This window comes from Mobula hypostoma, chromosome 8 (genome assembly GCF_963921235.1).
Source record: "Mobula hypostoma chromosome 8, sMobHyp1.1, whole genome shotgun sequence".
In the NCBI taxonomy this organism is placed as follows: domain Eukaryota; kingdom Metazoa; phylum Chordata; class Chondrichthyes; order Myliobatiformes; family Myliobatidae; genus Mobula; species Mobula hypostoma.
In genome coordinates, this window is record NC_086104.1 from 57,883,251 (window position 1) to 57,910,219 (window position 26,969).

Genomic DNA, 26,969 nt, shown 5'->3' on the forward strand with positions numbered 1-26,969 from the left:
GAACCTGCTCTTTTTATCCCCCTTCTGGGGTAGCACCTGTCCATCAAACTTCAAACAGCTCAGGTTCAAAGTAACCGGTCTGTCAATATTCTGAATTGTGTTTCTTTTCTGTTAATCCCTCTCTCCTCTCTTATTAGCAGTTTGAATGTTTCTTCATTGTCTCTCTTATCTGTCCAATTAGCATCAATCATCCGATAGCTTGGTTTGGCGTCACAATGGGCAACTGTCTCATGTATACTGAGCTAATTGAACAGTATTTTGAAGCAAATGAAATAGCCAATGAGATATGAGTACCAATTTTTCTGAGTTCATTGGGTTTAAAGCATACAGTTTGCTTCGAACTTTGACTGCTCCAAAATTAGCTTTGCTGATTTCGAGGAAGTGATGCAGGAACTTTTAGAATGAAAACCATTATTGATTGCAGAACGCTTTAGGTTTCATAAGCAAAATCAAAGAGAAGGGGAACACACATAAAAGTTGCTGGTGAACGCAGCAGGCCAGGCAGCATCTATAGGAAGAGGTATAGGAAGTTGCGTTCACCAGCAAATTTTATGTATGTTGTTTGAAATTTCAGCATCTGCAGATTTCCTCGTGTTTGCGTTTTCAAAAAGAAGGGGAGTCCATTTCAGCAAATGTGGCTGAATTGAAGAGATTGTCTGAACACTGTCAATTTGGTAATGTGCTTAATAATGTACTGAGTAATTGTTTAATTTGTGGAATCTTACAAGAAAGTAATCAAAAGCGGCTCCTAACTGAAGCACAACTTAAGTTTAAGGGAGCAGTTGAATTTTCTGTATCAATGGAAACAGCAGACAGAGAATGCAATTGAGTTGCAGTCAGGAATGAAAGTGAGCATGAACAAAGTTGCAACGTCTAAACAGAAACTGGTCTGGCTGAACAAATTGTGTTACCATTGTGGTAGAAGCTCACATACACCAGACCGATGCAGATTTAAAGGTGGAACTTGCAGAAAATGCAACAAAGAAGATCACATACAAAGACCATGTCAGGTAGACAAAAATAAATAATCTACACAGGAAAGAGAAAGAGCTAAAAAGTCAAGTTGCAGTTTCAAAAAGAGCACTAATCTGCATGTTGTTGAAAAATCTGATAATGATTAGAGTAATATGGGACTGGATAGCCTTGAGATTTACAATGTGAAAACTAGCAATAGACAAGCAATATGGCTTACACAAGAAATGAACATCAAATTAATTAAAATGGATTTAGACACTGGTTCAGCTGTTTCAGTCATCACACAAAGTTAGTTTGAATGGTATTTCAAAGATATTACACTGACACCTGTAAATATCCAACTGAGAACTTATACTGGAGAAAAGATAACTCCTGTGGGAATGACACTTGTAACAGTGAAATACAACAACCAACAAGCCACATTAGGCTTGTATGTGGTAAAAACAGAGGGACGGCATTGTGGGGGTGGATTGGCTAAGAGAATTACAACTTGATTGGAGATTCTTCCACTATTTGCATGCCTCATCCCCTGTACTAAAATGAACTGAAAGCAAGTTAAGAAAGGTACTGGATGCTGCCACAACAGTCTTCATACTGTACAGCATGAACTGTTGCCCAACAGAGGACTGACAGGTATTCGTGCCAGCCTCTGGTTGGAAAGCATATTGGACCAAGGGAGGACCATGCTGCTCAGAGTAATCATAGAAGTGACGAAAGCAGTGGCCTGACTGCAACAGTTTTTGTAAGCAACGTTTCTGAGAAAGGTTCTGATATGTTAATCAGGCATTTACTTCCAAATTGTGGCTTGGTTTTGAGCTGGATGAGATTTCAAGAAGTTTCAGGAAAGTTGCAAGCATTTTTCTTTGGTGAATGTAAAGAACCAGAATCTGCTCTGCGCGCATTAAGGTTATTGCCTGAACTTCACGTGGGAAACAAAAAGCTGCTTGTTAAAGTAGATGCAAAGACCAAAGCCCAGCTGGATGAATAGAAGGCCAAAAGGAAAGGAGTCAATGTAGATACAAAAACAGAGGATTCATTTGATGATGTTGTGGATGAGGAAACTAAGAGGAGAGATCAGATCATAAAGAGAGCAATAGAACGTATAAACTCTTCTCTGGATTCCAACCAGGTCCAGGTGTCGGTTTTAACTGATGTTTCAATGACAGACTCCACCATCTTCATCAAGGATGATGCCTAGGCATGTCTAGTCCAGTGTATATATGCTCTGGAAGGGTTAATAAGAGAATACTGCAGTGATCTAAATACAGCTTCCGAATATCAAGATGCACAAACTAGAAGAAGGAAAAGGAAAGAGAAGAAAGGTGTCCAGAGCTGTCAGAACCACTTCCTGCAGTCTCAGAGTCAACTCCTACATCCACCACGAGGAGGTTCCAGAAGCTGAGATTGTTTTTCACAATCACAATTCTTGCCTGCCAAGCAGAGTGATTCTCCTCGTCAGGAAAGATGTTATCCCACAAGAGGAAGAAAGCCTCCATAGCGATTGAATCTTTAAGCCTGAATGGTAAATTTTAAATTGTCCTACGCTGTGGATGCCTGTGTAATAGTTGTTTTGTGTAGTATATTGTGTATATAGTTGAGATGCACTCTAATTGAGTTGGAGTTTATAGCCAAGCGGGGTGGAGTGTTATGTAGTATTTTAGTAATCTTGTGTATATATTGATTAAGAATTGTTCATTTAAATAATTAATTATGGGTTATATGTATAAATAGGTGAATTGCACACGTCATCACACTACCACATGCTATGCATGCCTCACAAAGTAAAGAACAAAGTTAGACTTGCATCTCTCTGCTTTCATTTTCCTTTATTAGTTTAATGCTTTGAGGTAACAAAACATAACACTTATCACCCACACCTTCCACCCTCTGGTTCTGTACTTCCTTCCCTTTATTTCATGGTCTACTGTCCTTTCCTATCAGATTCCATCTTGTTCAGTCCTATGCCTCTTCCACCTATCACCTCCCAGCTTTTCACATCATTCCCATTTCCCTCCTCCTCCCCACCTATCTACCTTCTCCTTCTCACCTATCAGCTGCCAGTTCACACTCCTCCCACTCTCTTTTATTCTTGTTTCTGCTCCTTTTCTGTCCAGTTCTGATGGGTTTCAGCCAGAAATTTTGACTGTTAATTTCCTTCCAAGAAGTGCTGCTGACCTGCTGAATTCCTCCAGAATTTTGTGTGTGTTGCTTCAGATTTCCAGCAATTGGAGTCCTTTGTCCTATTCCCTTTTCTCAGTTTCTTCTCCTCCACTGCACCTGCTCCCAGGACGCGGCTTTCCATTCCAGGACATCAGAAATGTCCTCCTTCTTTAAAGGACAGGCTTTCGCTCCATCCACTTTAGACGTTGTCATCACCTGATCTCCTCCATTTCCTGAACATCTGTGCTCACCCCATCTTCCTGTCTCCTTAAGGTGATCGAGTTCCTTTTGTCCTTACCTACCATCCCATCAGCCTCCACATCTTCTGCCATCTCCAAAGGGATTCTACCACTAAACATCTCTCCACCCCCCCACCCCCAGCTTTCCGTAGGGATCGCTCCCTCTGCGATTCTCTTGTCCATCTGTTCTTCCCGGCATTTATCCCTGCAAGTGGCCTAGATGCTAGACCTTGCCTGTACACCACCTCCCTCACCTCCATTCAGGGTCTGGACAGTCCTTCCAGGTGAGGCAACACTTCACTTGCAAATCTGCTGGGGTCCTCTATTGTGTCAGGTGTTTCAGGTGTGGACCACTTCATCAAGCACCTCTGCTCCATCTGTCAGAAGTAGGACTTCTCGGTGGCAAACATTTTAATTCCAATTCCCATTTCCTTTCCAGTGTGTCGATCCATAGCCTTATCTTGTGCCAAGATGAGGCCACCCTCAGGGTGGAGGAGCAACACCTTGTATTTCGTCTGGGTAGCCTCCAACCTGATGGCATGAATATCAATTTCTTCTTTCAGTAAACGAATTCCCCCAATTCTCCACTCTGACCTTTTACTACTTCTCACCTGCCTAATACTTACCCGTGTCCCCACTCCCTTTCTCCTGTAGTCTACTGTCCTCTCTTACCTGATTCTTTCTTCTCCAGCCTTGACCTTTCCCACCCACTTGGCTTCACCTATCTCCTTCCAGCTAGCCTCCTTGCCCTCCCCCACCTTTTTATTCTGGCATCTTCCCCCATCCTTCTCCATTCTGAAGAAGGATCTCGGCCAGAAATGTCCACTTCATCTCCTTAGATGCTATCTGACCTGTTGAGTTCCTCCAGCATTTTGTGTTTTGTCTTGGAAGTCTTTTTTGCTGAGGAGTTGTGATTAGGATTGCAATCATCAGTAAACATCTCTACTTCTGTCCTTAAGATGAAGGAAGGTTATGATGAAACTTTTGAGCCTAAGACTCTGAGGAAATCGGACAGTAGTGGCCAAGAGTTGGGATGATTTATAATGATTGGTCTGGTAACTTTTTGGAAATTCAGATTGCATAATAACATAGCAGGATTAATGTTTCACTCCTGTACATTTTTATATCTAAATATAATTAGATTAAAGATTAGCTTTATTTGTCACATGTACATCAAAACACAGTGAAAAGCATCAACAACCAGTACAGTCCGAGGATTGTGCTGGGGCAGCCCGCAAGTGTCTCATGGCTCAGGTGCCAACATAGCTTGTCCCCAACTCACTAAACCCAACTGCAACTTGTATGTCTTTGGAATGTGGGAGCAAACGCACCAGGTCATGGGGAGAGTGTAACAATTCCTTACCAACAGCGGCAGTCAGTCAGTCAGTGATTGCTGACTCTGTAAAGTATTGTGCTAACAGATATGCTACAGTGCTGCCCTCAGAATTGAAAGCTTTATGCTATCTGTCATCTTTTATTTTGCACTAAGTACTTCCTTTGGTACTGTGTTATTTAATTGTAAAATCCCAGTACATAAAATGGATTGTACAGGTGAACCACTGCATCCAGATTCATTAAGCTCGATTTTTTTTTAAACCTAGGAATCTACAAACTCTTTAAACACTTTAGAGCAGTTACCAGAAGCCATATCCTCAAGCAAGATGGCGACTAATCACCAATGCAGCTTTTCAGGTAAAGCAAGATTAGCACCTATATAAAGTTAAAGGCATTTACTATTAATGTCATAGTTTGGTGCAATTGATTGCCAATATTCAGATCAGCTATTATCATAGAATATAGAGCAGCTATGAGAAAATATAAAATACTTGTGAATAGCCTTGATTCTTAAGAAAATTGCTTTATCTTTCTCAGCTTTCTGTTAGTTTTCCCATGTACTGTGGCAATACACTGATGTGATAAAATGATTGGTATGGAGGGCATGTAAAACGAGGTTTTCCACTGAACATTGTGACAGTATATAACAATTTACGAATCTGTCATTTTCTCTCCTGTTCTTTTCATTTTTTGAGCGGTACCTTGATGTTTTTCGTTCCATAAATTGGAAAAATTCTGCAGGTGCTGAATCCAAAGCAACGCAACACAACACACACACACACGCACACTGGGGGAATTCCGAAGGTCAGGCAACGTCCACAGAAATGAATAAATTGTTGACATTTCGGCCGATCCCAAGACTGGGAAGGAAAAGGGAACATGCTAAAGGAGGATAGCCAGAAGGTGATAAGTGAAGCTAGGTGGGTAGGAGAGGTAAAGGGCTGGAGAGGAAGGAATCTGATGGGAGAGGACAGTGGACCATAGAGGAAAGGGAAGGAGGAAAGGATCAGGGCAGGTGATGGGCAGATGAGAAGAGGTAAGAGGACAGAGTGGAGAATACAAGAAGAGGGGAGGGGGATGGATTTTATTTACTGGAAAGAGAAATCAATATTCACGCTGTCAGGTTGAAGGCTGCTCAGATGGAATATAAGGTGTTGCTCCTCCACCCTGAGGAAGGCCTCATCGTGGCAGAAGAGGAGGCCATGGACTGCATGTCAGAATGGGAATGGGACTCGGAATTAAAATGTTTGACCACTGGGAAGTTCCACTTTTGGCAGATGGAACAGAGGTACTCGACAAAGTGGTTTCCCAATTGATGACTGGTCTCATCAATGCAGAGGAGGTCGCATCGGGAGCACCGGACAGTATGGACAACCCCACAGGTTTGCAGGTGAAGTGTTGCCTCACCTGCAAGTACTGTTTGGAGCCCTGAATGGAGCTGAGGGAGGAAGTGAGTGGGCATGTGTAGCACTATGGCCACTTGTAGGGATGAGTGCCAGGAGAGAGATTAGTGAGGAGGGATAATTGGACAAGGGAGTCACAGAGGGAGTGATCCCTACAGAAAGCGGAGAATTTGGGGGTAAACTCCAGATGACTTTGGTGGTAGATGGCCGAAGTTATGGAGAATGTTGTGTTGGATGCAGAGGCTTGTGGGGTGGTATGTAAGGACAAGGAATTCTATTGCTGTTAAAGCATCGAAAAGATGGGGTGAGCGCAGATGTTCAGGAAATGGAGGAGATGCAGGTGAGGGCAGCATCAATGGTGAAAGAAAAGAAATCTCATCCTTTGAAGGAGGAGGACATCTCAGATCTCCTGGAAAGCAAAGCCGCAATCTGGCAACAGATGCAGGGGAGATGAAGGGACTGAGAAAAGGGAATGTGTAGGAGACAGGATGGGAAGAGCATCATCAAGAAAGCCACGGGAATTGGTAGGCCTATAAAATATGTCAGTGGACAGTTTGTCCCCAGAGATGGAGACAGAGATTGAGAAAGGGGAGGGCAGAGTCAGAAATGGACCAAGTGAATTTAAGGGCATGGTGGAAGTTGAAGGCAAAGTTGATTAAATTGACAAGCTCAGCATGGGTGCATGAAGCAGTGCTAATGCAGTCGTCGATGTGGAAAAAGAGTTGGGGAACATTTATGGGATAGGCTTGGAATATGGACTACTCTATATCACAAAAGAAAAGATGGCAAATCCCGGGATTTTCCAGCTGCAAGCTTTGATAGCCTGCCTTGCTGTCTACTACACCTCCGACCTTAGTGTCATCTGCAAATTTGTGGATCCAGTTTAGACCATTGATATAGATGACAAACAACAATAGTCCCAGCACCGATCTCTGTGGCACTCCAATAATCAGCTCTGCAGTTGAGGCAGACAACTAGCACCACTCTCTGGATTCTCCTACAAAATCAGTGTTGAATCCAGTTTCCAACATCTACAGATTTTCTCTTGTTTGTGATCCAATTTACTACCTCATCCTGAACACCAACCGACTAAACCTTCTTGACCAACCTCCCATACAGGAGCTTGTCAAAGGCCTTGCAAGAGACCATGTAGACAACATCCAATACCATGCCTTCATCAACTTTACTGGTAACTTCCTCGAAAAACTATAAGATGGGTTAGACAAAGTAACACACACAAGCCATGTTGATTATGCCTAATCAACCCGTCTATCCAAATACTTGTATATCCAGTCCCTTAGAATACCTTCCAATAACTTGCCCACTACTGATATCAGGCTTACCGGCTTATAATTTCCCGGCTTATTCTTAGAGCTTTTCTTAAACAATGGAATTCCTGTAATCCGCTGGCACTGCACATGTGGCTAAGCTTGTTTAAATATCTCTGATAGGGTCCCTGCAATTTCTGCGCTAGCCTCCCACAAGGTCCAAGGGAACACTTTGACGGGCCCAAGGGATTTATTCATCCTGATTTATCTCAAGTTAGCAAACACCCCCTCCTCTGATCTATATATAGTCCATGACCTTCTTGCTGCTTTCCCTCACTTCTGCAGACTCTGTCTCCCAAGTGAATACAGGTGCAAAAAAATCCATTTAAGACCTCCTCTGTCTCTTTCAGCTCCACGCATAGATAACCAGAAAAACATTTTTGACCCTCACTATTCTTTTGCTCTTGATATATCTGTAGAAGCCCTTGGGATTTTTCTTCATGTCTGCTAGACCAACCTTATGCCTTCTTTTGGTTCTCCTGATTTGCCTTTTTAAGTGTTCCCTTGCAGTTCTTGTACTCAAATACCTTATATGCTGTTTTCTGCCTATACCAGCTATGTACCTCTTCCTCCTCCATAACCAAGGCCTCAATGTCTCTTGAAAACCAAGGTTCCTTAAACTGTTTTTCCCTACCTTTTATTCTGAAGCATACAAACTCTATACTCTGAATAAGTCACTTATGAAGGTCTCCCACTTACCAAATACACCTTAGCCAGTAAACAACCTGGCCTAATTCTCAGTTAAGCAATAATTCCTGATGAAGGATCTGAGCCCGAAGCGTCGACTGTTTACTCTTTTCCATAGATGCTGCCTGGCCTGCCAACTTCCTCCAGAATTGTGTGTGTGTTGCTTGGATTTCCAGCAGCTGCAGATTTTCTCGTTTGTGATTGGATTAATTCTCACTTGCCAGATCCTTTCTAATACCATCAAAATTAGCCTTCTCCAATTTAGAATCTCAACCCAAGGACCAGACCAATCCTCCTCCATAATTAATTTGAAACTAATGGCAATATGACCATTAGATGCAGTGTTCCCCTACACAAATTTCTGTCACCTATTTTGTCTCATTTCCTAATAGGAGATCTAGTACCATACTCCCTTTAGTTGGGACCTCTATTATTGATTAAGAAATTCATTAAGAAATTTATTTGAACACATTTGACAAACACTAATCAAATCAACCTTTTGATTCCTTACTTTGTGTGTAGACTTAACATCTTCTCCCACAAGCACTCCACCATCTGCTGTGGCACTCTGGTTCCCATCACCCTGCAGGTCTAGTTTAATAGGCCTCTGAGCCAGAGCCAGACTCCATGCCTAAGACCAGACCACTGTAGCTTTTCTCTGCTAGGTCATCCTCCCAACAGTATCCAAAGCAGTATACTTGTTATTGAAGGGAATGGCCACAGGGGTACTCTGTACTGGCTGCCTACCCCTTTTCCCCCATCCTGACAGTCACCCAGTAACCTATGTCGTCTACCTTGAGTGTAACTACCTCTCTGTATTGCCTGTCAATCAACTCCTCAGCCTCCCGTCTGAAAGAAGCTGCAGCTAAATGCACTTCCTGCAGATGTAGTCATCAGGGACACTGGAGGTCTCCCTGCCTTCCCTCATCACACAAGAGGAGCACTCCATTATTCTGCCTGGCATCCCCACTCTTCAAATTGCAATAAGAAAGAAAGAAAATTAAATTAAAAAATCTACCTCCAGCCTCTGGCTCTCTGAGCATATCTTCAAAATCTCCATAGATTACAAAGTAGCAAATACAATCTCTGCAACACACATCAAAGTTGCTGGTGAACGCAGCAGGCCAGGCAGCATCTCTAGGAAGAGGTACAGTCGACGAAGAGATTTGAATCTCTTACTAGCTCTTCCTTCAGTTAGTCCTGACAAAGGGTCTCGGCCCGAAACGTCGACTGTACCTCTTCCTAGAGATGCTGCCTGGCCTGCTGCGTTCACCAGCAACTTTGATGTGTGTTGCTTGAATTTCCAGCATCTGCAGAACTCCTCGTGTTTGCGTTTTTAAATACAATCTCTGCTATTTAAGGTGTGAGCAAGAGCAGACAGAACTACAAAGCAGTTCACCCTCACAAATGCATTGGATTCTTGGCTAAGTAAATCAAATTGATATTCTTTGGAGTTTTGAAGAATAAGATCAACCTTATTGAAACAACAGGCATCTCAACAGTGACATTGAAGGGACATTGTTTTAAATGACCATTGCCTGTTGTCACCAAGGCGTGTAGGAACTTCTCATGGAGGTGGTGAATCTCTGGGATTTTGTACACTCAAGTTTTCTGGCCTTAGGTCATGGGGGTAGTAATAGATAAATTTCTGAAAAATCCAGGAATAGACAAAACAGAGATTAGGGCAGGTTAGGGGTTTATGAAAAGGAAATCATGATTTGAATGAGGAGGCACCATCTAATGGGGTGCTTTGGTGTTTCCACAGGTGTGGGATTAGTGCAGGAGAGGGCGCAGAAGTAAAAGGTCATCGATTATGAATAACAGAGTAGCTTTAAGATGCAGAATGGGTTACTACTGCTTCTTTTTGGTACATTTTATATTGTAGCATATAGTGAGACCAAATTTTTTAGCTAAAAACAGCAAGTAATACACTTAATCATTATATTTTCACAATGACATGTAAGTTCATAGAAACACATTTTATTCTTGAGTACTTCACCGGCAATTTCTGCAGTGGAACATTGAAATTTTGTTTAAATTAATGGAATGGAATTGAGAATAGATTGTGATATTATGATGCACATTTAATGCAAGTTACCAATAATAAGTTGCTATGTTTATTTTATTTTTTTCCTTTTCTCACTCATGTTGTATTTTCTAACTTATCAGGACAAAACAACAGAATATCCAGAGAAGTATTAGGACCAGTACGAGCCCCACCGAAAGGAGAATTACCCTTGCCTTCAGAATCAATAGAAAAAAAGACAAACCAAAGTGATGCAGCAGAGATATGGCTACAGCAGGCAAAAAAGGAAGCTGGTATTTTGGGATCTGTTTTAGTAAGTAGCAGAGAGCTTGGCTTAAAAACTTAAAATTGAATCCTCAAGAGAAATCCATTCAGTAATTATTTTTTTATTCATTCTAGATAAATATAATTACATCACTTGGATTGGTGGGTGAAAGATATTGTGTGGAATTCAGTCTTACAGCACATAAGCAGAGCTTTCAGCAAACCATGTCCTTGCTGACCACAAGTATGCATCTACACTATCCATGTTTACCAGAACTTACTCCATTGCCTTCAGTGCCTTGATGGTTCAAAAACTTGTTTAGGAAATGTTAAGGGAGTCTGTTTCTATTGCCTCATGAGGCAGTGCTGTTGAATTTTGTGTTTGTTGGGGGAGAGGAGAGATGTTTCCTCTGATTCCTCCTAACCTCTGCTGTGGTGAAGTTCCTCATTATTTCCCTACCCATCCCTTTCATAATTGTGTACATCTCCAGTCAGATACCCTTTGCATGCTCTACTCCAAGGAAAACAGATCCGGCCTATCTAGTCTTATAACTTGTCATATTCTGGACAAGATGCTGGTGAGTCTCCTCTGCACTCTTTCCTATAGAGTGGCAACAAGAACTATGTATGACATTCCAGTTGTGGCTACCTAATATCTTAAAATGTTGTACCATAACTTCCCTGCTCTTATTTTCTGTGCCTTGTCTAATGAAGGTGGGTATCCTGTGTCTTCACCATCTCATAAGACTGTGCTGCCATCTTGATGGATTCTTGATCTAAGGCCCCACTAGGACTATAATATTATTTGTCTCTATCTTCATGTCACTAGTACTCCCACCTGCATAATATCACATTTATCAAGATTAAGTTCCATCCTCTGTTTTGCCTATCTTACCAATTCATCAGTTTTTCTCCTCACTATCGATTATGTCACTAATTTCATGTCATTCTGCAAACTTACCAATTATACCTCCTTTATTTGCATCCACATTGTCAGTGCATATGACAAGGACTTAAGGCTCCTAGCAGAAAATCCCATGGTACACCACTGGTCACAAGTTACCAACCACAAAAACAATCAATCCTATCATCCTCTTCCTCCTAATTACCGGACCAGTTTTGGATTGAATTTGTTGAATTGCAAAGGCTTTAACCTTTCAGACCTGTCTCCCAATATGGCCTCCCAGTATGACACACAAGATTCTGCAGATGCTGGAAATCTTGAGCAACACATACAAAATGCTGGAAGAATTCAGAAAGTCAGGCAGCATCTACGTAAGGGAATAAGCAGTTGTTTTGAGCTGAGACCCTGCATCAGAACTGGATAGGAAGGGGGCAGAAACCAGAATAAGATCTCACACCTGGTGTCACCATTCATCTGCCAGCTGGTACTCTTCCCCGCCCCCCCACCTTCTTATTCCGCCTCTGTCTCCTTCCTTAACAGTCCTGATACATGGTCTCAGCCCAAGACCTCAAATGTTTATTCCCCTCCATAGGTGCTTTCTGACTAGCTGAACTCCTCCCCATTTTGTGTGTGACGACCTTATCACACACTGTATGAACTGCAAGTAGATACCACCAACAATACTGCTCTCATCAGTGTTTCCTTGAAAATTTCAAATTGCTCAGATAGGGTCTTTGCCTCTAACTTCCCACAAAGCTGCCATGATTATTTTTAATTAATGACTAGACAATTTGGTCTCTCTACCGGAACTATTTTTAATTACTTCTCTACCACTGACTTTGGATTCTCAGGTCTTGATTATCAAGCTTATCCTTGCTGCACATCTTTAATAAAGGTACATTTGGCATTATCCAGTCATCTGTGGCAAGCAGATTTAAAAATCTGTGAGGGTCTTAATAATCTCCTTCTTTACTTCCCATAGCAACCTGGCATCTGTTTCATCAGTCCCAGAGGATTTAGCCACTTTAAATTCACCAAGATGTCAAAAACCATCTTTTTAAATGGTAGCTTGCTTAGTTTCTCTCCTGCTCCCCAACTGCAATTTTCTCCTTAGTGAATACCAATTAGAAGTATTAATTGACCTTTCATTCCTCTCGCGCCACCACTCTTCCCTTGCTACTCTCTTATTCTTAATATTAGTTATAAACTATTTTGGCAATTTCCTTATTATTGTATGCCAGTGATATTTTGTACCCTATTTTTCCCCTTCTAATCCCCCTCCCCCATCCATGCTCCTCCTGGGCCTGTCCTTTTTTTCATCTCTATTCCTGCCCGTGAGCTTTTTTAAAAAATATTGTGCAATGCTTTATTTCTTGTATTCCAGGTCCCCTCATACTTCCTGCCCTTGCTGTTCAAACCTTACCTATATTGGCACTTACAACTCACTTTTCAATAATTTCCCCTTATCAGATGTAAATTTGACTGCAAGTACATGCTCCTGGTGTATTTTGACCAGGACCCGTCTCAAAATTGAAATTGATCTTTGCCTTTCATCTCCCCTTTCGGGTGGTTGACATTTCATCATATTAAGAGGGAAAGCAGCCAGAAGTCATGATACATGTTGGCACCAATGACATAGGCAGGAAGAGGGATAAGGACCTGAAGTGTGAGTTTCGGGAACTAGGGAGAGGGTTGAAGAACAGGACCTCAAGGGTGGCGTTCTCAGGATTGCTGCCAGCGCTATGTGACAGTGATGGTAAGAACTGGAGGAGATGGCAGTTGAATGTGTGACTGAGGAGTTGGTGCAGGGAGCAGGGTTTTAGATTTTTGGATCATTGGGATCTCTTCAGGGGAAGGTGGGACCTGTACAGATTGGATGGGTTGCATCTGAACCCGTGGGGGAGCAATATCCTTTGAGGTGGGTTTGCAAGCATGGTTCGAGAAGGTTTAAACTAATTTGCAAGGGGGATGGGACCCAGAGCAATAGAGCAGTGAAAGAAGTGCATGGAGTAACGCCAGATCTTAGAGAGGCTTTGAGTAAAGAGAAGCAGAATAAACAGTGTAAAGGTAGTAAGGCAGGAGGGCTGGAGTGTTTGTACCTCAATGCAAGAAGCATCAGGAACAAAGGTGATGAACTGAGAACTTGGATACATACATGGAATTATGATGTAGTGGCCTTTACAGAGACTTGGCTGGCACCAGGGCAGGAATGGATTCTCAATATTCCTGGATTTCAGTGCTTTAAAAGGGATGTGGGGGGGTGGCATTACTGGTCAGGGATACTATTACAGCTACAGAAAGGGTGGGTAATGTAGCAGGATCCTCTTTTGAGTCAGTATGGGTGGAAGTCAGGAACAGAAAGGGAGCAGTTACTCTATTGGGGGTATTCTATAGGCCCCCTGGTCGCAGCAGAGATACAGAGGAGCAGATTGGGAGGCAGATTTTGGAAAGGTGCAAAAATAACAGGGTTGTTATCATGGTTGACTTTAACTTCCCTAATATTGATTGGCACCTGATTAGTTCCAAGGGTTTAGATGGGGCAGAGTTTGTTAAGTGTGTCCAGGACAGATTCCTGTCACAGTATGAGGACAGGCCAACTAGGGGGAATGCCATACTAGACCTAGTACGAGGTAATGAACCGGGTCAGGTCACAGATTTCTCAGTGGGTGAGCATCTGGGGGACAGTGACCACCGCTCCCTGGCCTTTAGCATTATCATGAAAAAAGACAGAATAAGAGAGGACAGGAAAATTTTTAATTGGAGAAGGGCAAATTATGAGGCTATAAGGCTAGAATTTGCGGGTGTGAATTGGGATGATGTTTTTGCAGGGAAATGTACTATGGACATGTGGTCGATGTTTAGAGATCTCTTGCAGGATGTTAGGGATAAATTTGTCCTGATGAGGAAGATAAAGAATGGTAGGGGTGAAGGAACCATGGGTGACAAGTGAGGTGGAAAATCTAGTCAGGTGGAAGAAGGCAGCATACATGAGGTTTAGGAAGCAAGGTTCAGATGGGTCTATTGAGGAATATAGGGAAACAAGAAAGGAGCTTAAGAAGGGGCTGAGAAGAGCAAGAAGGGGGCATAAGAAGGCCTTGGCGAGTAGGGTAAAGGAAAACCCCTAGGCATTCTTCCATTATGTGAAGAAAAAAAGGATGACAGGAGTGAAGGTAGGACTGATTAGAGATAAAGGTGGGAAGATGTGCCTGGAGGCTGTGGAAGTGAGCGAGGTCCTCAGTGAATACTTCTCTTCGGTGTTCACCAATGAGAGGGAACTTGATGATGGTGAGGACAATATGAGTGAGATTGATGTTCTGGAGCATGTTGATATTAAGGGAGAGGAGGTGTTGGAGTTGTTAAAATACATTAGGACGGATAAGTCCCTGGGGCCTGATGGAATATTCCCCAGGCTGCTCCACGAGGCAAGGGAAGAGATTGCTGAGCCTCTGGCTAGGATCTTTATGTCCTCGTTGTCCACGGGAATGGTACCAGAGGATTGGAGGGAGGCGAATGTTGTCCCCTTATTCAAAAAAGGTGGTAGGGATAGTCCGCGTAATTATAGACCAGTGAGCCTTACGTCTGTGGTGGGAAAACTATTGGAAAAGATTCTTAGAGATAGGATCTCTGGGCATTTAGAGAATCATGGTCTGATCAGGGACAGTCAGCATGGCTTTGTGAAGGGCAGATCGTTTCTAACAAGCCTGATAGAGTTCTTTGAGGAGGTAACCAGGTATATAGATGAGGGTAGTGCAGTGGATGTGATCTACATGGATTTTAGTAAGGCATTTGACAAGGTTATTCAGAAAGTCAGAAGGCATGGGATCCAGGGAAGTTTGGCCAGGTGGATTCAGAATTAGCTTGCCTGCAGAAGGCAGAGGGTCGTGGTGGAGGGAGTACATTCGGATTGGAGGGTTGTGACCAGTGGTGTCCCACAAGGGTCGGTTCTGGGACCTCTACTTTTCGTGATTTTTATTAACGACCTGGATGTGGGGGTAGAGGGATGGGTTGACAAGTTTGCAGACAACACAAAGGTTGTTGGTGTTGTAGATAGTGTAGAGGATTTTCGAAGATTGTAGAGAGACATTGATAGGATGCAGAAGTGGCAGATGGAGTTCAACCCGGAGAAGTGTGAGGTGGTACACTTTGGAAGGACAAACTCCAAGGCAAAGTACAAAGTAAATGGCAGGATACTTGGTAGTGTGGAGGAGCAGAGGGATCTGGGGGTACATGTCCACAGATCCCTGAAAGTTGCCTCACAGGTAGATAGGGTAGTTAAGAAAGCTTATGGAGTGTTAGCTTTCGTAAGTCGAGGGATAGAATTTAAGAGTCGCGATGTAATGATGCAGCTCTATAAAACTCTGGTTAGGCCACACTTGGAGTATTGTGTCCAGTTCTGGTCGCATCACTATAGGAAGGATGTGAAAGCATTGGAAAGGGTACAGAGGAGATTTACCAGGATGCTGCCTGCATTAGAGAGTATGCATTATGATCAGAGATTAAGGGAGCTGGGGCTTTACTCTTTGGAGAGAAGGAGGATGAGAGGAGACATGATAGAGGTGTACAAGATAAGAGAAATAGATAAGAGTGGATCACCAGCGCCCCTTCCCCAGGGCACCACTGCTCAATACAAGAGGACATGGCTTTAAGGTAAGGGGTGGGAAGTTCAAGGGGGATATTAGAGGAAGGTTTTTTACTCAGAGTGGTTGGTGTGTGGAGTGCACTGCCTGAGTCAGTGGTGGAGGCAGATACACTTGTGAAGTTTAAGAGACTACTAGCCAGGTATATGGAGGAATTTAAGATGGGGAGTTATATGGGAGGCAGGGTTTGAGGGTTGGCACAACATTGTAGGCCGAAGGGCCTGTAATGTGCTGTACTTTTCTATGTTCTATATGTTAAGGTTTTGTTACCAGGAAAGGGAGAGACAAAGAAAAGGTGCTAAGAGTAGAGATCAGTGAAGATGCTGGTATCAGCTGAAGACTTGTAGAAGGATCAGGTTTATCATTGACGTATGTCATGAAATTAGTTATTTTGTAGTTGTGGAGATTGACCCATTGAACATGGAGCAAGTGTAGAGGACAAGAGGACTGGTTGGGAGAAGGGCTGAGAGTAGAAATAGATGGGTCAATGTCAGTTGTAATGAACCAAGTATTTGATCTCAAACCTCTCTTTCTGTGGATAGTGTTTCACCTGCTGAACACATTTTGAGCTTTTCTTTAAATCATCCACCAGCAGCAGTGCTTTGATTTTCATTGGTTGGGAGCTTTGCCCACACGGGAGGGCACCTGGTTGAGAGAAATATAGTGTACAAGGTTCCATCATCAAAACCAATGACAGCTAAAGGACCTGGGAAAATGGAATGGAATTCTTGTATTCAACAGGTTAGGAGGAAGTACGTTAAACATAGCTATGAGAGGCTCCAAGTTATTGCTACTGGTTGCTAACCAATTCCCAGAAATGGAAGCACGAGGTTAATTTAAAAAATGTCAGAATGGAACAGATGAGGTGAGAACAAGGTGGAAACTGACAAAAAGTCATTGATATAGTTGGGATCACAGAGACATGGCTCCAGGGTGACCAGGGATGGGAGCTCAACGTTCAGGGATATTCAATATTCAGGAGGGATAGACATGAAGGAAGGGGAGGTGGGGTGGCGTTGCTGGTTAAAGAAGAGATTAACGCAATAGAAAGGAAGGACATAAGCCGGGAAGATGTGGAATCGATATGGGTAGAGCTGCGTAACACTAAGGGGCAGAAGACGCTGGTGGGAGTTGTGTACAGACCACCTAACAGTAGTAGTGAGGTCGGAGATGGTATTAAACAGGAGATTAGAAATGTGTGCAATAAAGGAACAGCAGTTATAATGGGTGACTTCAATCTACATGTAGATTGGGTGAACCAAATTGGTAAAGGTGCTGAGGAAGAGGATTTCTTGGAATGTATGCGGGATGGTTTTTTGAACCAACATGTCGAGGAACCAACTAGAGAGCAGGCTATTCTGGACTGGGTTTTGAGCAATGAGGAAGGGTTAATTAGCGATCTTGTCGTGAGAGGCCCCTTGGGTAAGAGTGACCATAATATGGTGGAATTCTTCATTAAGATGGAGAGTGACATAGTTAATTCAGAAACAAAGGTTCTGAACTTAAAGAAGGGTAACTTTGAAGGTATGAGACGGGAATTAGCTAAGATAGACTGGCAAATGACACTTAAAGGATTGACAGTGGATATGCAATGGCAAGCATTTAAAGGTTGCATGGATGAACTACAACAATTGTTCATCCCAGTTTGGCAAAAGAATAAATCAAGGAAGGTAGTGCACCCGTGGCTGACAAGAGAAATTAGGGATAGTATCAATTCCAAAGAAGAAGCATACAAATTAGCCAGAGAAAGTGGCTCACCTGAGGACTGGGAGAAATTCAGAGTTCAGCAGAGGAGGACAAAGGGCTTAATTAGGAAGGGGAAAAAAGATTATGAGAGAAAACTGGCAGGGAACATAAAAACGGACTGTAAAAGCTTTTATAGATATGTAAAAAGGAAAAGACTGGTAAAGACAAATGTAGGTCCCCTGCAGACAGAAACGGGTGAATTGATTATGGGGAGCAAGGACATGGCAGACCAATTGAATAATTACTTTGGTTCTGTCTTCACTAAGGAGGACATAAATAATCCTCCAGAAATAGTAGGGGACAGAGGGTCCAGTGAGATGGAGGAACTGAGCGAAATACATGTTAGTAGGGAAGTGGTGTTAGGTAAATTGAAGGGATTGAAGGCAGATAAATCCTCAGGGCCAGATGGTCTGCATCCTAGAGTGCTTAAGGAAGTAGCCCAAGAAATAGTGGATGCATTAGTGATAATTTTTCAAAACTCGTTAGATTCTGGACTAGTTCCTGAGGATTGGAGGGTGGCTAATGTAACTCCACTTTTTAAAAAAGGAGGGAGAGAGAAACCGGGGAATTATAGACCGGTTAGCCTAACGTCGGTGGTGGGGAAACTGCTGGAGTCAGTTATCAAAGATGTGATAACAGCACATTTGGAAAGCAGTGAAATGATCGGACAAAGTCAGCATGGATTTGTGAAAGGAAAATCATGTCTGACGAATCTCATAGAATTTTTTGAGGGTGTAACTAGTAGAGTGGATAGGGGAGAACCAGTGGATGTGGTATATTTGGATTTTCAAAAGGCTTTTGACAAGGTCCCACACAGGAGATTAGTGTGCAAACTTAAAGCACACGGTATTGGGGGTAAGGTATTGGTGTGGGTGGAGAATTGGTTAGCAGACAGGAAGCAAAGAGTGGGAATAAACACGACCTTTTCAGAATGGCAGGCGGTGACTAGTGGGGTACCGCAAGGCTCAGTGCTGGGACCCCAGTTGTTTACAATATTTATTAATGACTTGGATGAAGCTTCTCCAAGTTTGCGGATGACACGAAGCTGGGCGGCAGTGTTAGCTGTGAGGAGGATGCTAAGAGGATGCAGGGTGACTTGGATAGGTTGGGTGAGTGGGCAAATTCATGGCAGATGCAATTTAATGTGGATAAATGTGAAGTTATCCACTTTGGTGGCAAAAATAGGAAAACAGATTATTATCTGAATGGTGGCCGATTAGGAAAGGGGGAGGTGCAACGAGACCTGGGTGTCATTATACACCAGTCATTGAAAGTAGGCATGCAGGTACAGCAGGCGGTGAAAAAGGCGAATGGTATGCTGGCATTTATAGCGAGAGGATTTGAGTACAGGAGCAGGGAGGTACTACTGCAGTTGTACAAGGCCTTGGTGAGACCACACCTGGAGTATTGTGTGCAGTTTTGGTCCCCTAATCTGAGAAAAGACATCCTTGCCTTAGAGGGAGTACAAAGAAGGTTCACCAGATTGATTCCTGGGATGGCAGGTCTTTCATATGAAGAAAGACTGGATGAACTGGGCTTGTACTCGTTGGAATTTAGAAGATTGAGGGGGGATCTGATTGAAACGTACAAGATCCTTAAGGGATTGGACAGGCTAGATGCAGGAAGATTGTTCCCGATGTTGGGGAAGTCCAGAACGAGGGGCCACAGTTTGAGGATAGAGGGGAAGCCTTTTAGGACCGAGATTAGGAAAAACTTCTTCACACAGAGAGTGGTGAATCTGTGGAATTCTCTGCCACAGGAAACAGTAGAGGCCAGTTCATTGGCTATATTTAAGAGGGAGTTAGATATGGCCCTTGTGGCTACGGGGGTCAGGGGGTATGGAGGGAAGGCTGGGGCGGGGTTCTGAGTTGGATGATCAGCCATGATCATAATAAATGGCGGTGCAGGCTCAAAGGGCCGAATGGCCTACTCCTGCACCTATTTTCTATGTTTCTATGATGAAGGGAAATAGTGTGGGAGGAATTCTAAGTAGGACTGATACAACAATCAGTATATCTCAGCTGCAGGCATTTTCATTTCAGACTACATTCTCATTAATTTCCATTTGAGTATTTAAAAGTTTGTCATCTACTCAGTAGATTAGAAAAGAGAATGGATTATAATTGGGCAACATACATCAAAGTTGCTGGTGAACGCAGCAGGCCAAGCAGCATCTATAGGAAGAGGCGCAGTCGACGTTTCAGGCCGAGACCCTTCGTCAGGACTAACTGAAGGAAGAGTGACTAAGAGATTTGAAAGCTGGAGGGGGAGGGGGAGATGCAAAATGATAGGAGAAGACAGGAGAGGGGGGTATAGAGCCGAGAGCTGGACAGGTGATAGGCAAAAGGGGATACGAGAGGATCATGGGACAGGAGGTCCGGGAAGAAGGGGGGGGGGGTTACCCAGAGGATGGGCAAGAGAGAGAAAAAGGAGAGTGAGAGAAAGAATGTGTGCATAAAAATGAGTAACAGATGGGGTACGAGGGGGAGGTGGGGCCTTAGCGGAAGTTAGAGAAGTCGATGTTCATGCCATCAGGTTGGAGGCTACCCAGACGGAATATAAGGTGTTGTTCCTCCAACCTGAGTGTGGCTTCACCTTTACAGTAGAGGAGGCCGTGGATAGACATGTCAGAATGGGAATGGGATGTGGAATTAAAATGTGTGGCCACTGGGAGATCCTGCTTTCTCTGGCGGACAGAGCGTAGATGTTCAGCAAAACGGTCTCCCAGTCTGCGTCGGGTCTCACCAATATATAAAAGGCCACATCGGGAGCACCGGACGCAGTATATCACCCCAGTCGACTCACAGGTGAAGTGATGCCTCACCTGGAAGGACTGTTTGGGGCCCTGAATGGTGGTAAGGGAGGAAGTGTAAGGGCATGTGTAGCACTTGTTCCGCTTACACGGATAAGTGCCAGGAGGGAGATCAGTGGGGAGGGATGGGGGGGACGAATGGACAAGGGAGTTGTGTAGGGAACGATCCCTGCGGAATGCAGAGAGAGGGGGAGAGGGAAAGATGTGCTTAGTGGTGGGATCCCGTTGGAGGTGGCGGAAGTTACGGAGAATAATATGTTGGACCCGGAGGCTGGTGGGGTGGTAGGTGAGGACCAGGGGAACCCTATTCCTAGTGGGGTGGTGGGAGGATGGAGTGAGAGCAGATGTACGTGAAATGGGGGAGATGCGTTTAAGAGCAGAGTTGATAGTGGAGGAAGGGAAGCCCCTTTCTTTAAAAAATGAAGACATCTCCCTCGTCCTAGAATGAAAAGCCTCATCCTGAGAGCAGATGCGGCGGAGACGGAGGAATTGCAAGAAGGAGATGGCATTTTTGCAAGAGACAGGGTGAGAAGAGGAATAGTCCAGATAGCTGTGAGAGTCAGTAGGCTTATTCTTCCAGGTGAGGCATCACTTCACCTGTGAGTCGACTGAGGTGATATACTGCGTCCGGTGCTCCCGATGTGGCCTTTTATATATTGGTGAGACCCGACGCAGACTGGGAGACCGCTTTGCTGAACATCTACGCTCTGTCCGCCAGAGAAAGCAGGATCTCCCAGTGGCCACACATTTTAATTCCACATCCCATTCCCATTCTGACATGTCTATCCACGGCCTCCTCTACTGTAAAGGTGAAGCCACACTCAGGTTGGAGGAACAACACCTTATATTCCATCTGGGTAGCCTCCAACCTGATGGCATGAACATCGACTTCTCTAACTTCCGCTAAGGCCCCACCTCCCCCTCGTACCCCATCTGTTACTCATTTTTATGCACACATTCTTTCTCTCACTCTCCTTTTTCTCCCCGTCCCTCTGAATATACCTCTTGCCCATCCTCTGGGTCACCCCCCCCTTGTCTTTCTTCCCGGACCTCCTGTCCCATGATCCTCTCGTATCCCCTTTTGCCTATCACCTGCTCAACTCTTGGCTCTATATCCCCCTCTCCTGTCTTCTCCTATCATTTTGGATCTCCCCCTCCCCCTCCAGCTTTCAAATCCCTTACTCACTCTTCCTTCAGTTAGTCCTGACGAAGGGTCTCGGCCTGAAACGTCGACTGTGCCTCTTCCTATATTGATGCTGCTTGGCCTGCTGCGTTCACCAGCAACTTTGATGTTTGTTGCTTGAATTTCCAGCATCTGCAGAATTCCTGTTGTTTGGATTATAATTGGGATCATTTAAGATACGTGTAACTGTGTTTTGTATTTAAATTCCAGCATGTCAATTTGAGTAGCTATTAAGAATCCGTGTTTTCATGCCGGCCACTAATTAGTTTACTGATGATCCTTCAGGGAAGGAAACTGTTCCACTTACTGATACATGGTGCAAATGACTTGATTCTCGTCGAACATGATTCACTCAATATCTGAAGCAGACAGGAAAAGGCATTTAATTTTGCCTGTACCTTAGAATACAAATGATATGACACCGCTGAAAAAAACTGGATTCCAGATTTATTAAATGCTGATCATTCTTCATGGCAGGAACTTTCTGAGAATGAGAGGAAGCAACTTCATGAACGAGCAGCATATCTTAAAGAACAGCGAGATAAATTGGTGGCAATGAAAAAAGAACAGAGAGAGAAACATCTACCAAAAAATCCTGAAACTCTGAATGCACCACCCACACTAAAAACCAAAGAGGTACTGAATACAGAAACTGTCAAATGCATATAGATGACAGAGTGGAAAAGCTATATACATGTCTGCATTCTCAAATTTGTATCTTTTAGTAATTTGCAAGGAACTGTAAAAATGTTGCATGTAGTTGAAGATTTAATAACCATTCCTTGCTGGAATAACTGAGCTTATGTCTGCAAATTGCAGTTTGAATGAATCCCAAACTCTTACATTTAACAAAATGAACAGAGCATTTTTAATCACTTTATACTTTTCAGCTTTTTTTGTGTTTTTTTTTAAATCCAGTTTAATTTGCTTTGAATTAGGCTCCAAATTGCCATTTTTCACGACTAATGGTAGTTGAGAATTTTCTGGTGATTAGGAAAAGTGAATGTGGCATTGAACAGAAAGTGGAGTGCTGGAAGAGGTGCCAACTGAGCGGATGCTCGACTGGATCGATTGAGGCTGGGAGGAGAATGGAAGTCTCAGTATAGTTATTTAAATGTTAGTATGTTAGAAGTTATGTTGTGGTGAAAAAGTGGGAATTTGCAATTCAAAATTATTTTTACATAAATGACTGAACTAGTGTACAAGGTGCATTTATACTTAGGTGGCAGGACAGCTTTACAGAAATCAAGGGATGCAAATTTTAATAACCCAATGAAGAGAGATTCTCCAACTCTTTCACATTTTCTTAATTAATCAAAACTCCATCTTTGTCTTACTGTTGTGGATTGTGGGTTTGGGTTCGGCAAGGCAACAGTATGTAACGACTGTGGTTGTTCAGTTGGAATGGTGTGATTCAGAATTGCATATAATAGCTGTGAATTTCCCAGAATTCAGGAAGCCTGGCAACTGGAAGGAAATGCTGAAATTAAGCAAAGCCCCAAATCATGTCAGGACAAAGAATGGAACATTTACTCATGTACCTTAATCATATACTTGATACCTTAATCATTTTAGCATGAAGAATGTTAACATTCTGTAGCTGGTGAAGCATGTGAGACTAAGTTTGATTTTGTAACATGCCTCTTCTGACACCACATAATTTTAGTTTGCAGTTGGTGGAGCATCGTTGCGCAAGAGAATATTGATCAAAGATTTTTTTTTGTTAAAAGGTTTGGTATCATTGACAGTCTTTAAGTAATGCATTTGTAGATAATGCAGAAATAATGACTAGCACTTTTTTTTCTTTCTGTAGCTATCTGAAGAAGAAAAGCAGAAAATTCAGAAAAGGAAACATCTGGCAGAAAAGCTTAAACAGGAAGTTATCAAAAAATGAAATGTGGACAACAGACTACAAAATCCATAATTTTAATTGAGAGATCTTTGAGTACAGTATTTAATTGAACTGCATTAAAGTTGAAGTACTATATAATGTGACTCTTAATTTGCCGATCATATTGATGCATTTCAGCCACAATTTAAAATAGCTGCCTTTTACGTAATAGGCAGTACTAATTATTTGCAACTTAGAATGCTAAATGGTGATTGTATTGTTCTTGTGAATTATAACATAGTTCAAGACTGTTGGTACCTGCAAAACTCAATTACCATATTATTAACCATGAACTTGTGTAACAAAACTGCTTATTATGGCTTCAAGAATTGCTAGGATTGAAATATAAACTCTAATAGTATAAACATCAAAAGCTTACAGACTTGGGCAATCTGCACACGTCCAGAACTATTGTGGAACACTGACATTTCTGTGTCAAATTAACCACTAAGTTTTGGAAAACTATTTCATCTTTCGAAAATAAATTTCTAAATGAAGACATGAAGATGTTCAAAGAAGGCATTTAGGTAATCTGCTGAATGTGAAAACAACATAGCTATTGTTTAATGTCACACATTTAGGCAGTATAAAATAACTGAATATCCAAATTGATTAAAGGTATCCCATAATATTTCAACACTCTGATACCCTTAGTTACTGATATCAGCTCAGTGCTACATTACAACAATCATCAATTTATTAGACGTAAAGATGTCATGGATAAATACTTCATTCCTACTTGAATAACATACTTGCCCTGTGCCAAAGGAAATGGGCTAAAGCAGATTTTACTTTTGCAAGTGACTGAAGTAGAAATCAACCTTACTTTCCCATTTTACACCTTAAAGCTTCAATTATGCATAAAAGGTGATAACCTACTTGACACCAATCCAACACTTTAAACATTCATTCTCTCCAACATCATTCCTCAACAGCTGCAGTGTAGCATCTACCCATACCACACGAATTCACACCACCTTGCAAACTGACAGTTCCATCAGGATGAGACTACCACCACTGATCTCCATGTCACACACCACCCTAATTTGGAAAAATATGGAAAAGATCTCATTATTCTGGAAAATCCAATCTTTCAGTTCTATAGGATTATCTTTAAACAGAGTGTAGAAACTAGGGCTGAATAGCCCACTCCCTTGAGGCTCCTCTGCCTTTCAAGACAATTACCCAATCAAAAAATGCAGATGGAGGAAATCAAACAAGATCGCAACCATAAAATATTGTCATCATTTAGTAAAGGCAGCATCTGTGAAAAGAAACTTTCATGTTCAAGACATCATAAAATTTGTAAAGATCTTCAACTTGAAATGTTAATGGCGTTTTTCTTCCCACAAATGACACCTGACCCACCAAGTACTTCTAGCATTTTGTTTTTATTTCAGTACCTGATCCTACCTTCTCTCCATTTATGCCATTAAAATACATCATTAAGGTAGGAGGTGCAATCTCAAACACCTTGAGGCAGAGTTCCACAAAACCACCGTTCTTTAGGTGAATATTTTCTCCTCACTTAAGTCCTTGCTATGTATTCTTTAACAGTGATTTCTAGTTTCTGGATTCTTCCTTTGAACATCTAGTCTCTCCCATCCTGATAGGATTTTAAGTTTCAATTAAGTTAATGCTAGGAATAGACAGTAACTAATGATCTTGTCAGTGATACCTAAATCCTGTGAATGAAAAAGTATTACAAACACATGACATGACAGCCTGCATTTTTTCCACCATACTTCCCTTGTAATAATAACCAATTGTGAATATACATAAATGGTGGGAAGCATTTTTTTGGTGTAAAATAGAACATTCCATAAGATTTCAGTAGTCATTTTAAAAAGAGCTCAATTCAAAAATGTTGAAGAGCAATCCTATTTTGACCAATTCCATGCTTTATTTACCAAGTCTTAATAGAAAAATTGATTAATCAAGGAAACATATGAAATCTATCTTTGATTACCAAAATATCAAATAATCCAGTTAATCTCTGCCTTACTTTTTGCATATTAAGAAAAAGTTAAACTGTAAAAGTATTTGGTTGTTCAAAAATCCCAGTGGTTCGGCACCTGGCCCACCAGTTGCCAATTCTCATTATACCTTGAAGCTCACCTGGTTGCATTTTCAGTGTTGCCCCGAAACTCACCTGGTTGCATCTCTTGTGTTCCCTTGGAATTCTGGTTGCATCTCCTGTGACCCTTGACACTCATTTGAGTTACCATAAGATTTATTATATGTACAGCAAAACATTAAAAAAAGAGAAATTGCTTGGTGGTAGCATTCAATAATCCAGAAAATCTGCCAGTCCAGCAGTAAAGTCCCAGGTGTGCCAGATTAAGAGGTTAACAATACTGAATTTTTCAGCTTTGTAACAGTAACATTTTACTCTCAAATCCTCACTCAAAAACTAGCTTCAAATGATACAGTAAAGTAACTTGAATTTATTAAACATCTTTCAATTAAATTGTTCAATAGAAATCCCTTTGTTAAATCGGCACTGACAGCAAAAAATCATTTAAGTGGGAAATTATTTAACATCCTAGTAAGATAGAAATATAACAATGTACAAAACAATTTTATATATTTGGGCAAACACTCGTATAAAATGGACATTTTTTTTGAAATTAAAAAAACAAGCAGTATATATGTAAATCATTGCTTGGACTTCAAAATCATTTAAAAATGAAAAGTAAGCAATGCTCATTTTTCAATAAAGTGCTGTGATAATGAAAATAAATCAATGTAAAAATTGATTGGAATGTAATGGTATAGATGTGTTGACTTTTGGAATTGTATAAAATGATATTAATGAGAAGCTAAAGTGCAGTCAGAAGACAATGCTAATCAGGATTTTTCTTTCAACTTACTCCATTATCTTGAGCTACAGTATTTCCTTTTGGAGTTAAAATGCATTTAATTTCATGGATTGATTATAATAAAGCAGTTTAACAGAATTCATTTATAACAAATAAATATTAAATAAAACAAATTAAATTAACTGCTGCTGTATCCACCAATTGAGGAATTGCAGACCATGCGTTGAGATATGTGAACAAGCATGTTGATAATTATTTCAAATGAAATATGACACCACATTTTAAGAACGCCTGAAAACAAAGTTATTTCAGGAGAAGAGTTGGCTAATGTCAAAATAGTTCCAAATGATTCACAGGGCAAACAGAGGAAATACACATTGTCAATGGGCAAATTTTAAATTTCCATTATCTTAAATGTGAAAATAAAACAAATAATCAATGGTATTTAAAATTACAATACAGCAACAGTTCATCACAAACATCAGTCATTTTAAAATTAAAACTATATTTATGTTTGCAAGAAGAATCTAGTGTACAGATGTAAACTGTCACTATTC

The 26,969-nt window shown here is 41.8% G+C and overlaps 1 protein-coding gene across 2 annotated transcripts in view; it reads left to right on the plus strand.

The window, feature by feature from the left end:
- Positions 1-23,649, plus strand: part of cfap36 (cilia and flagella associated protein 36) — a 120,551-nt gene extending 96,902 nt beyond the window's left edge. For both annotated transcript variants that reach the window (XM_063055925.1, XM_063055926.1), the window contains 4 exons: positions 4,976-5,066; positions 10,297-10,466; positions 22,177-22,335; positions 23,513-23,649. In XM_063055925.1, coding sequence (XP_062911995.1) covers positions 4,976-5,066; positions 10,297-10,466; positions 22,177-22,335; positions 23,513-23,593 — 501 coding nt within the window. In that variant the 3' untranslated portion in view covers positions 23,594-23,649. The remainder of the gene's footprint in view (positions 1-4,975; positions 5,067-10,296; positions 10,467-22,176; positions 22,336-23,512) is intronic.
- The last annotated feature ends 3,320 nt before the right edge of the window (positions 23,650-26,969 follow it).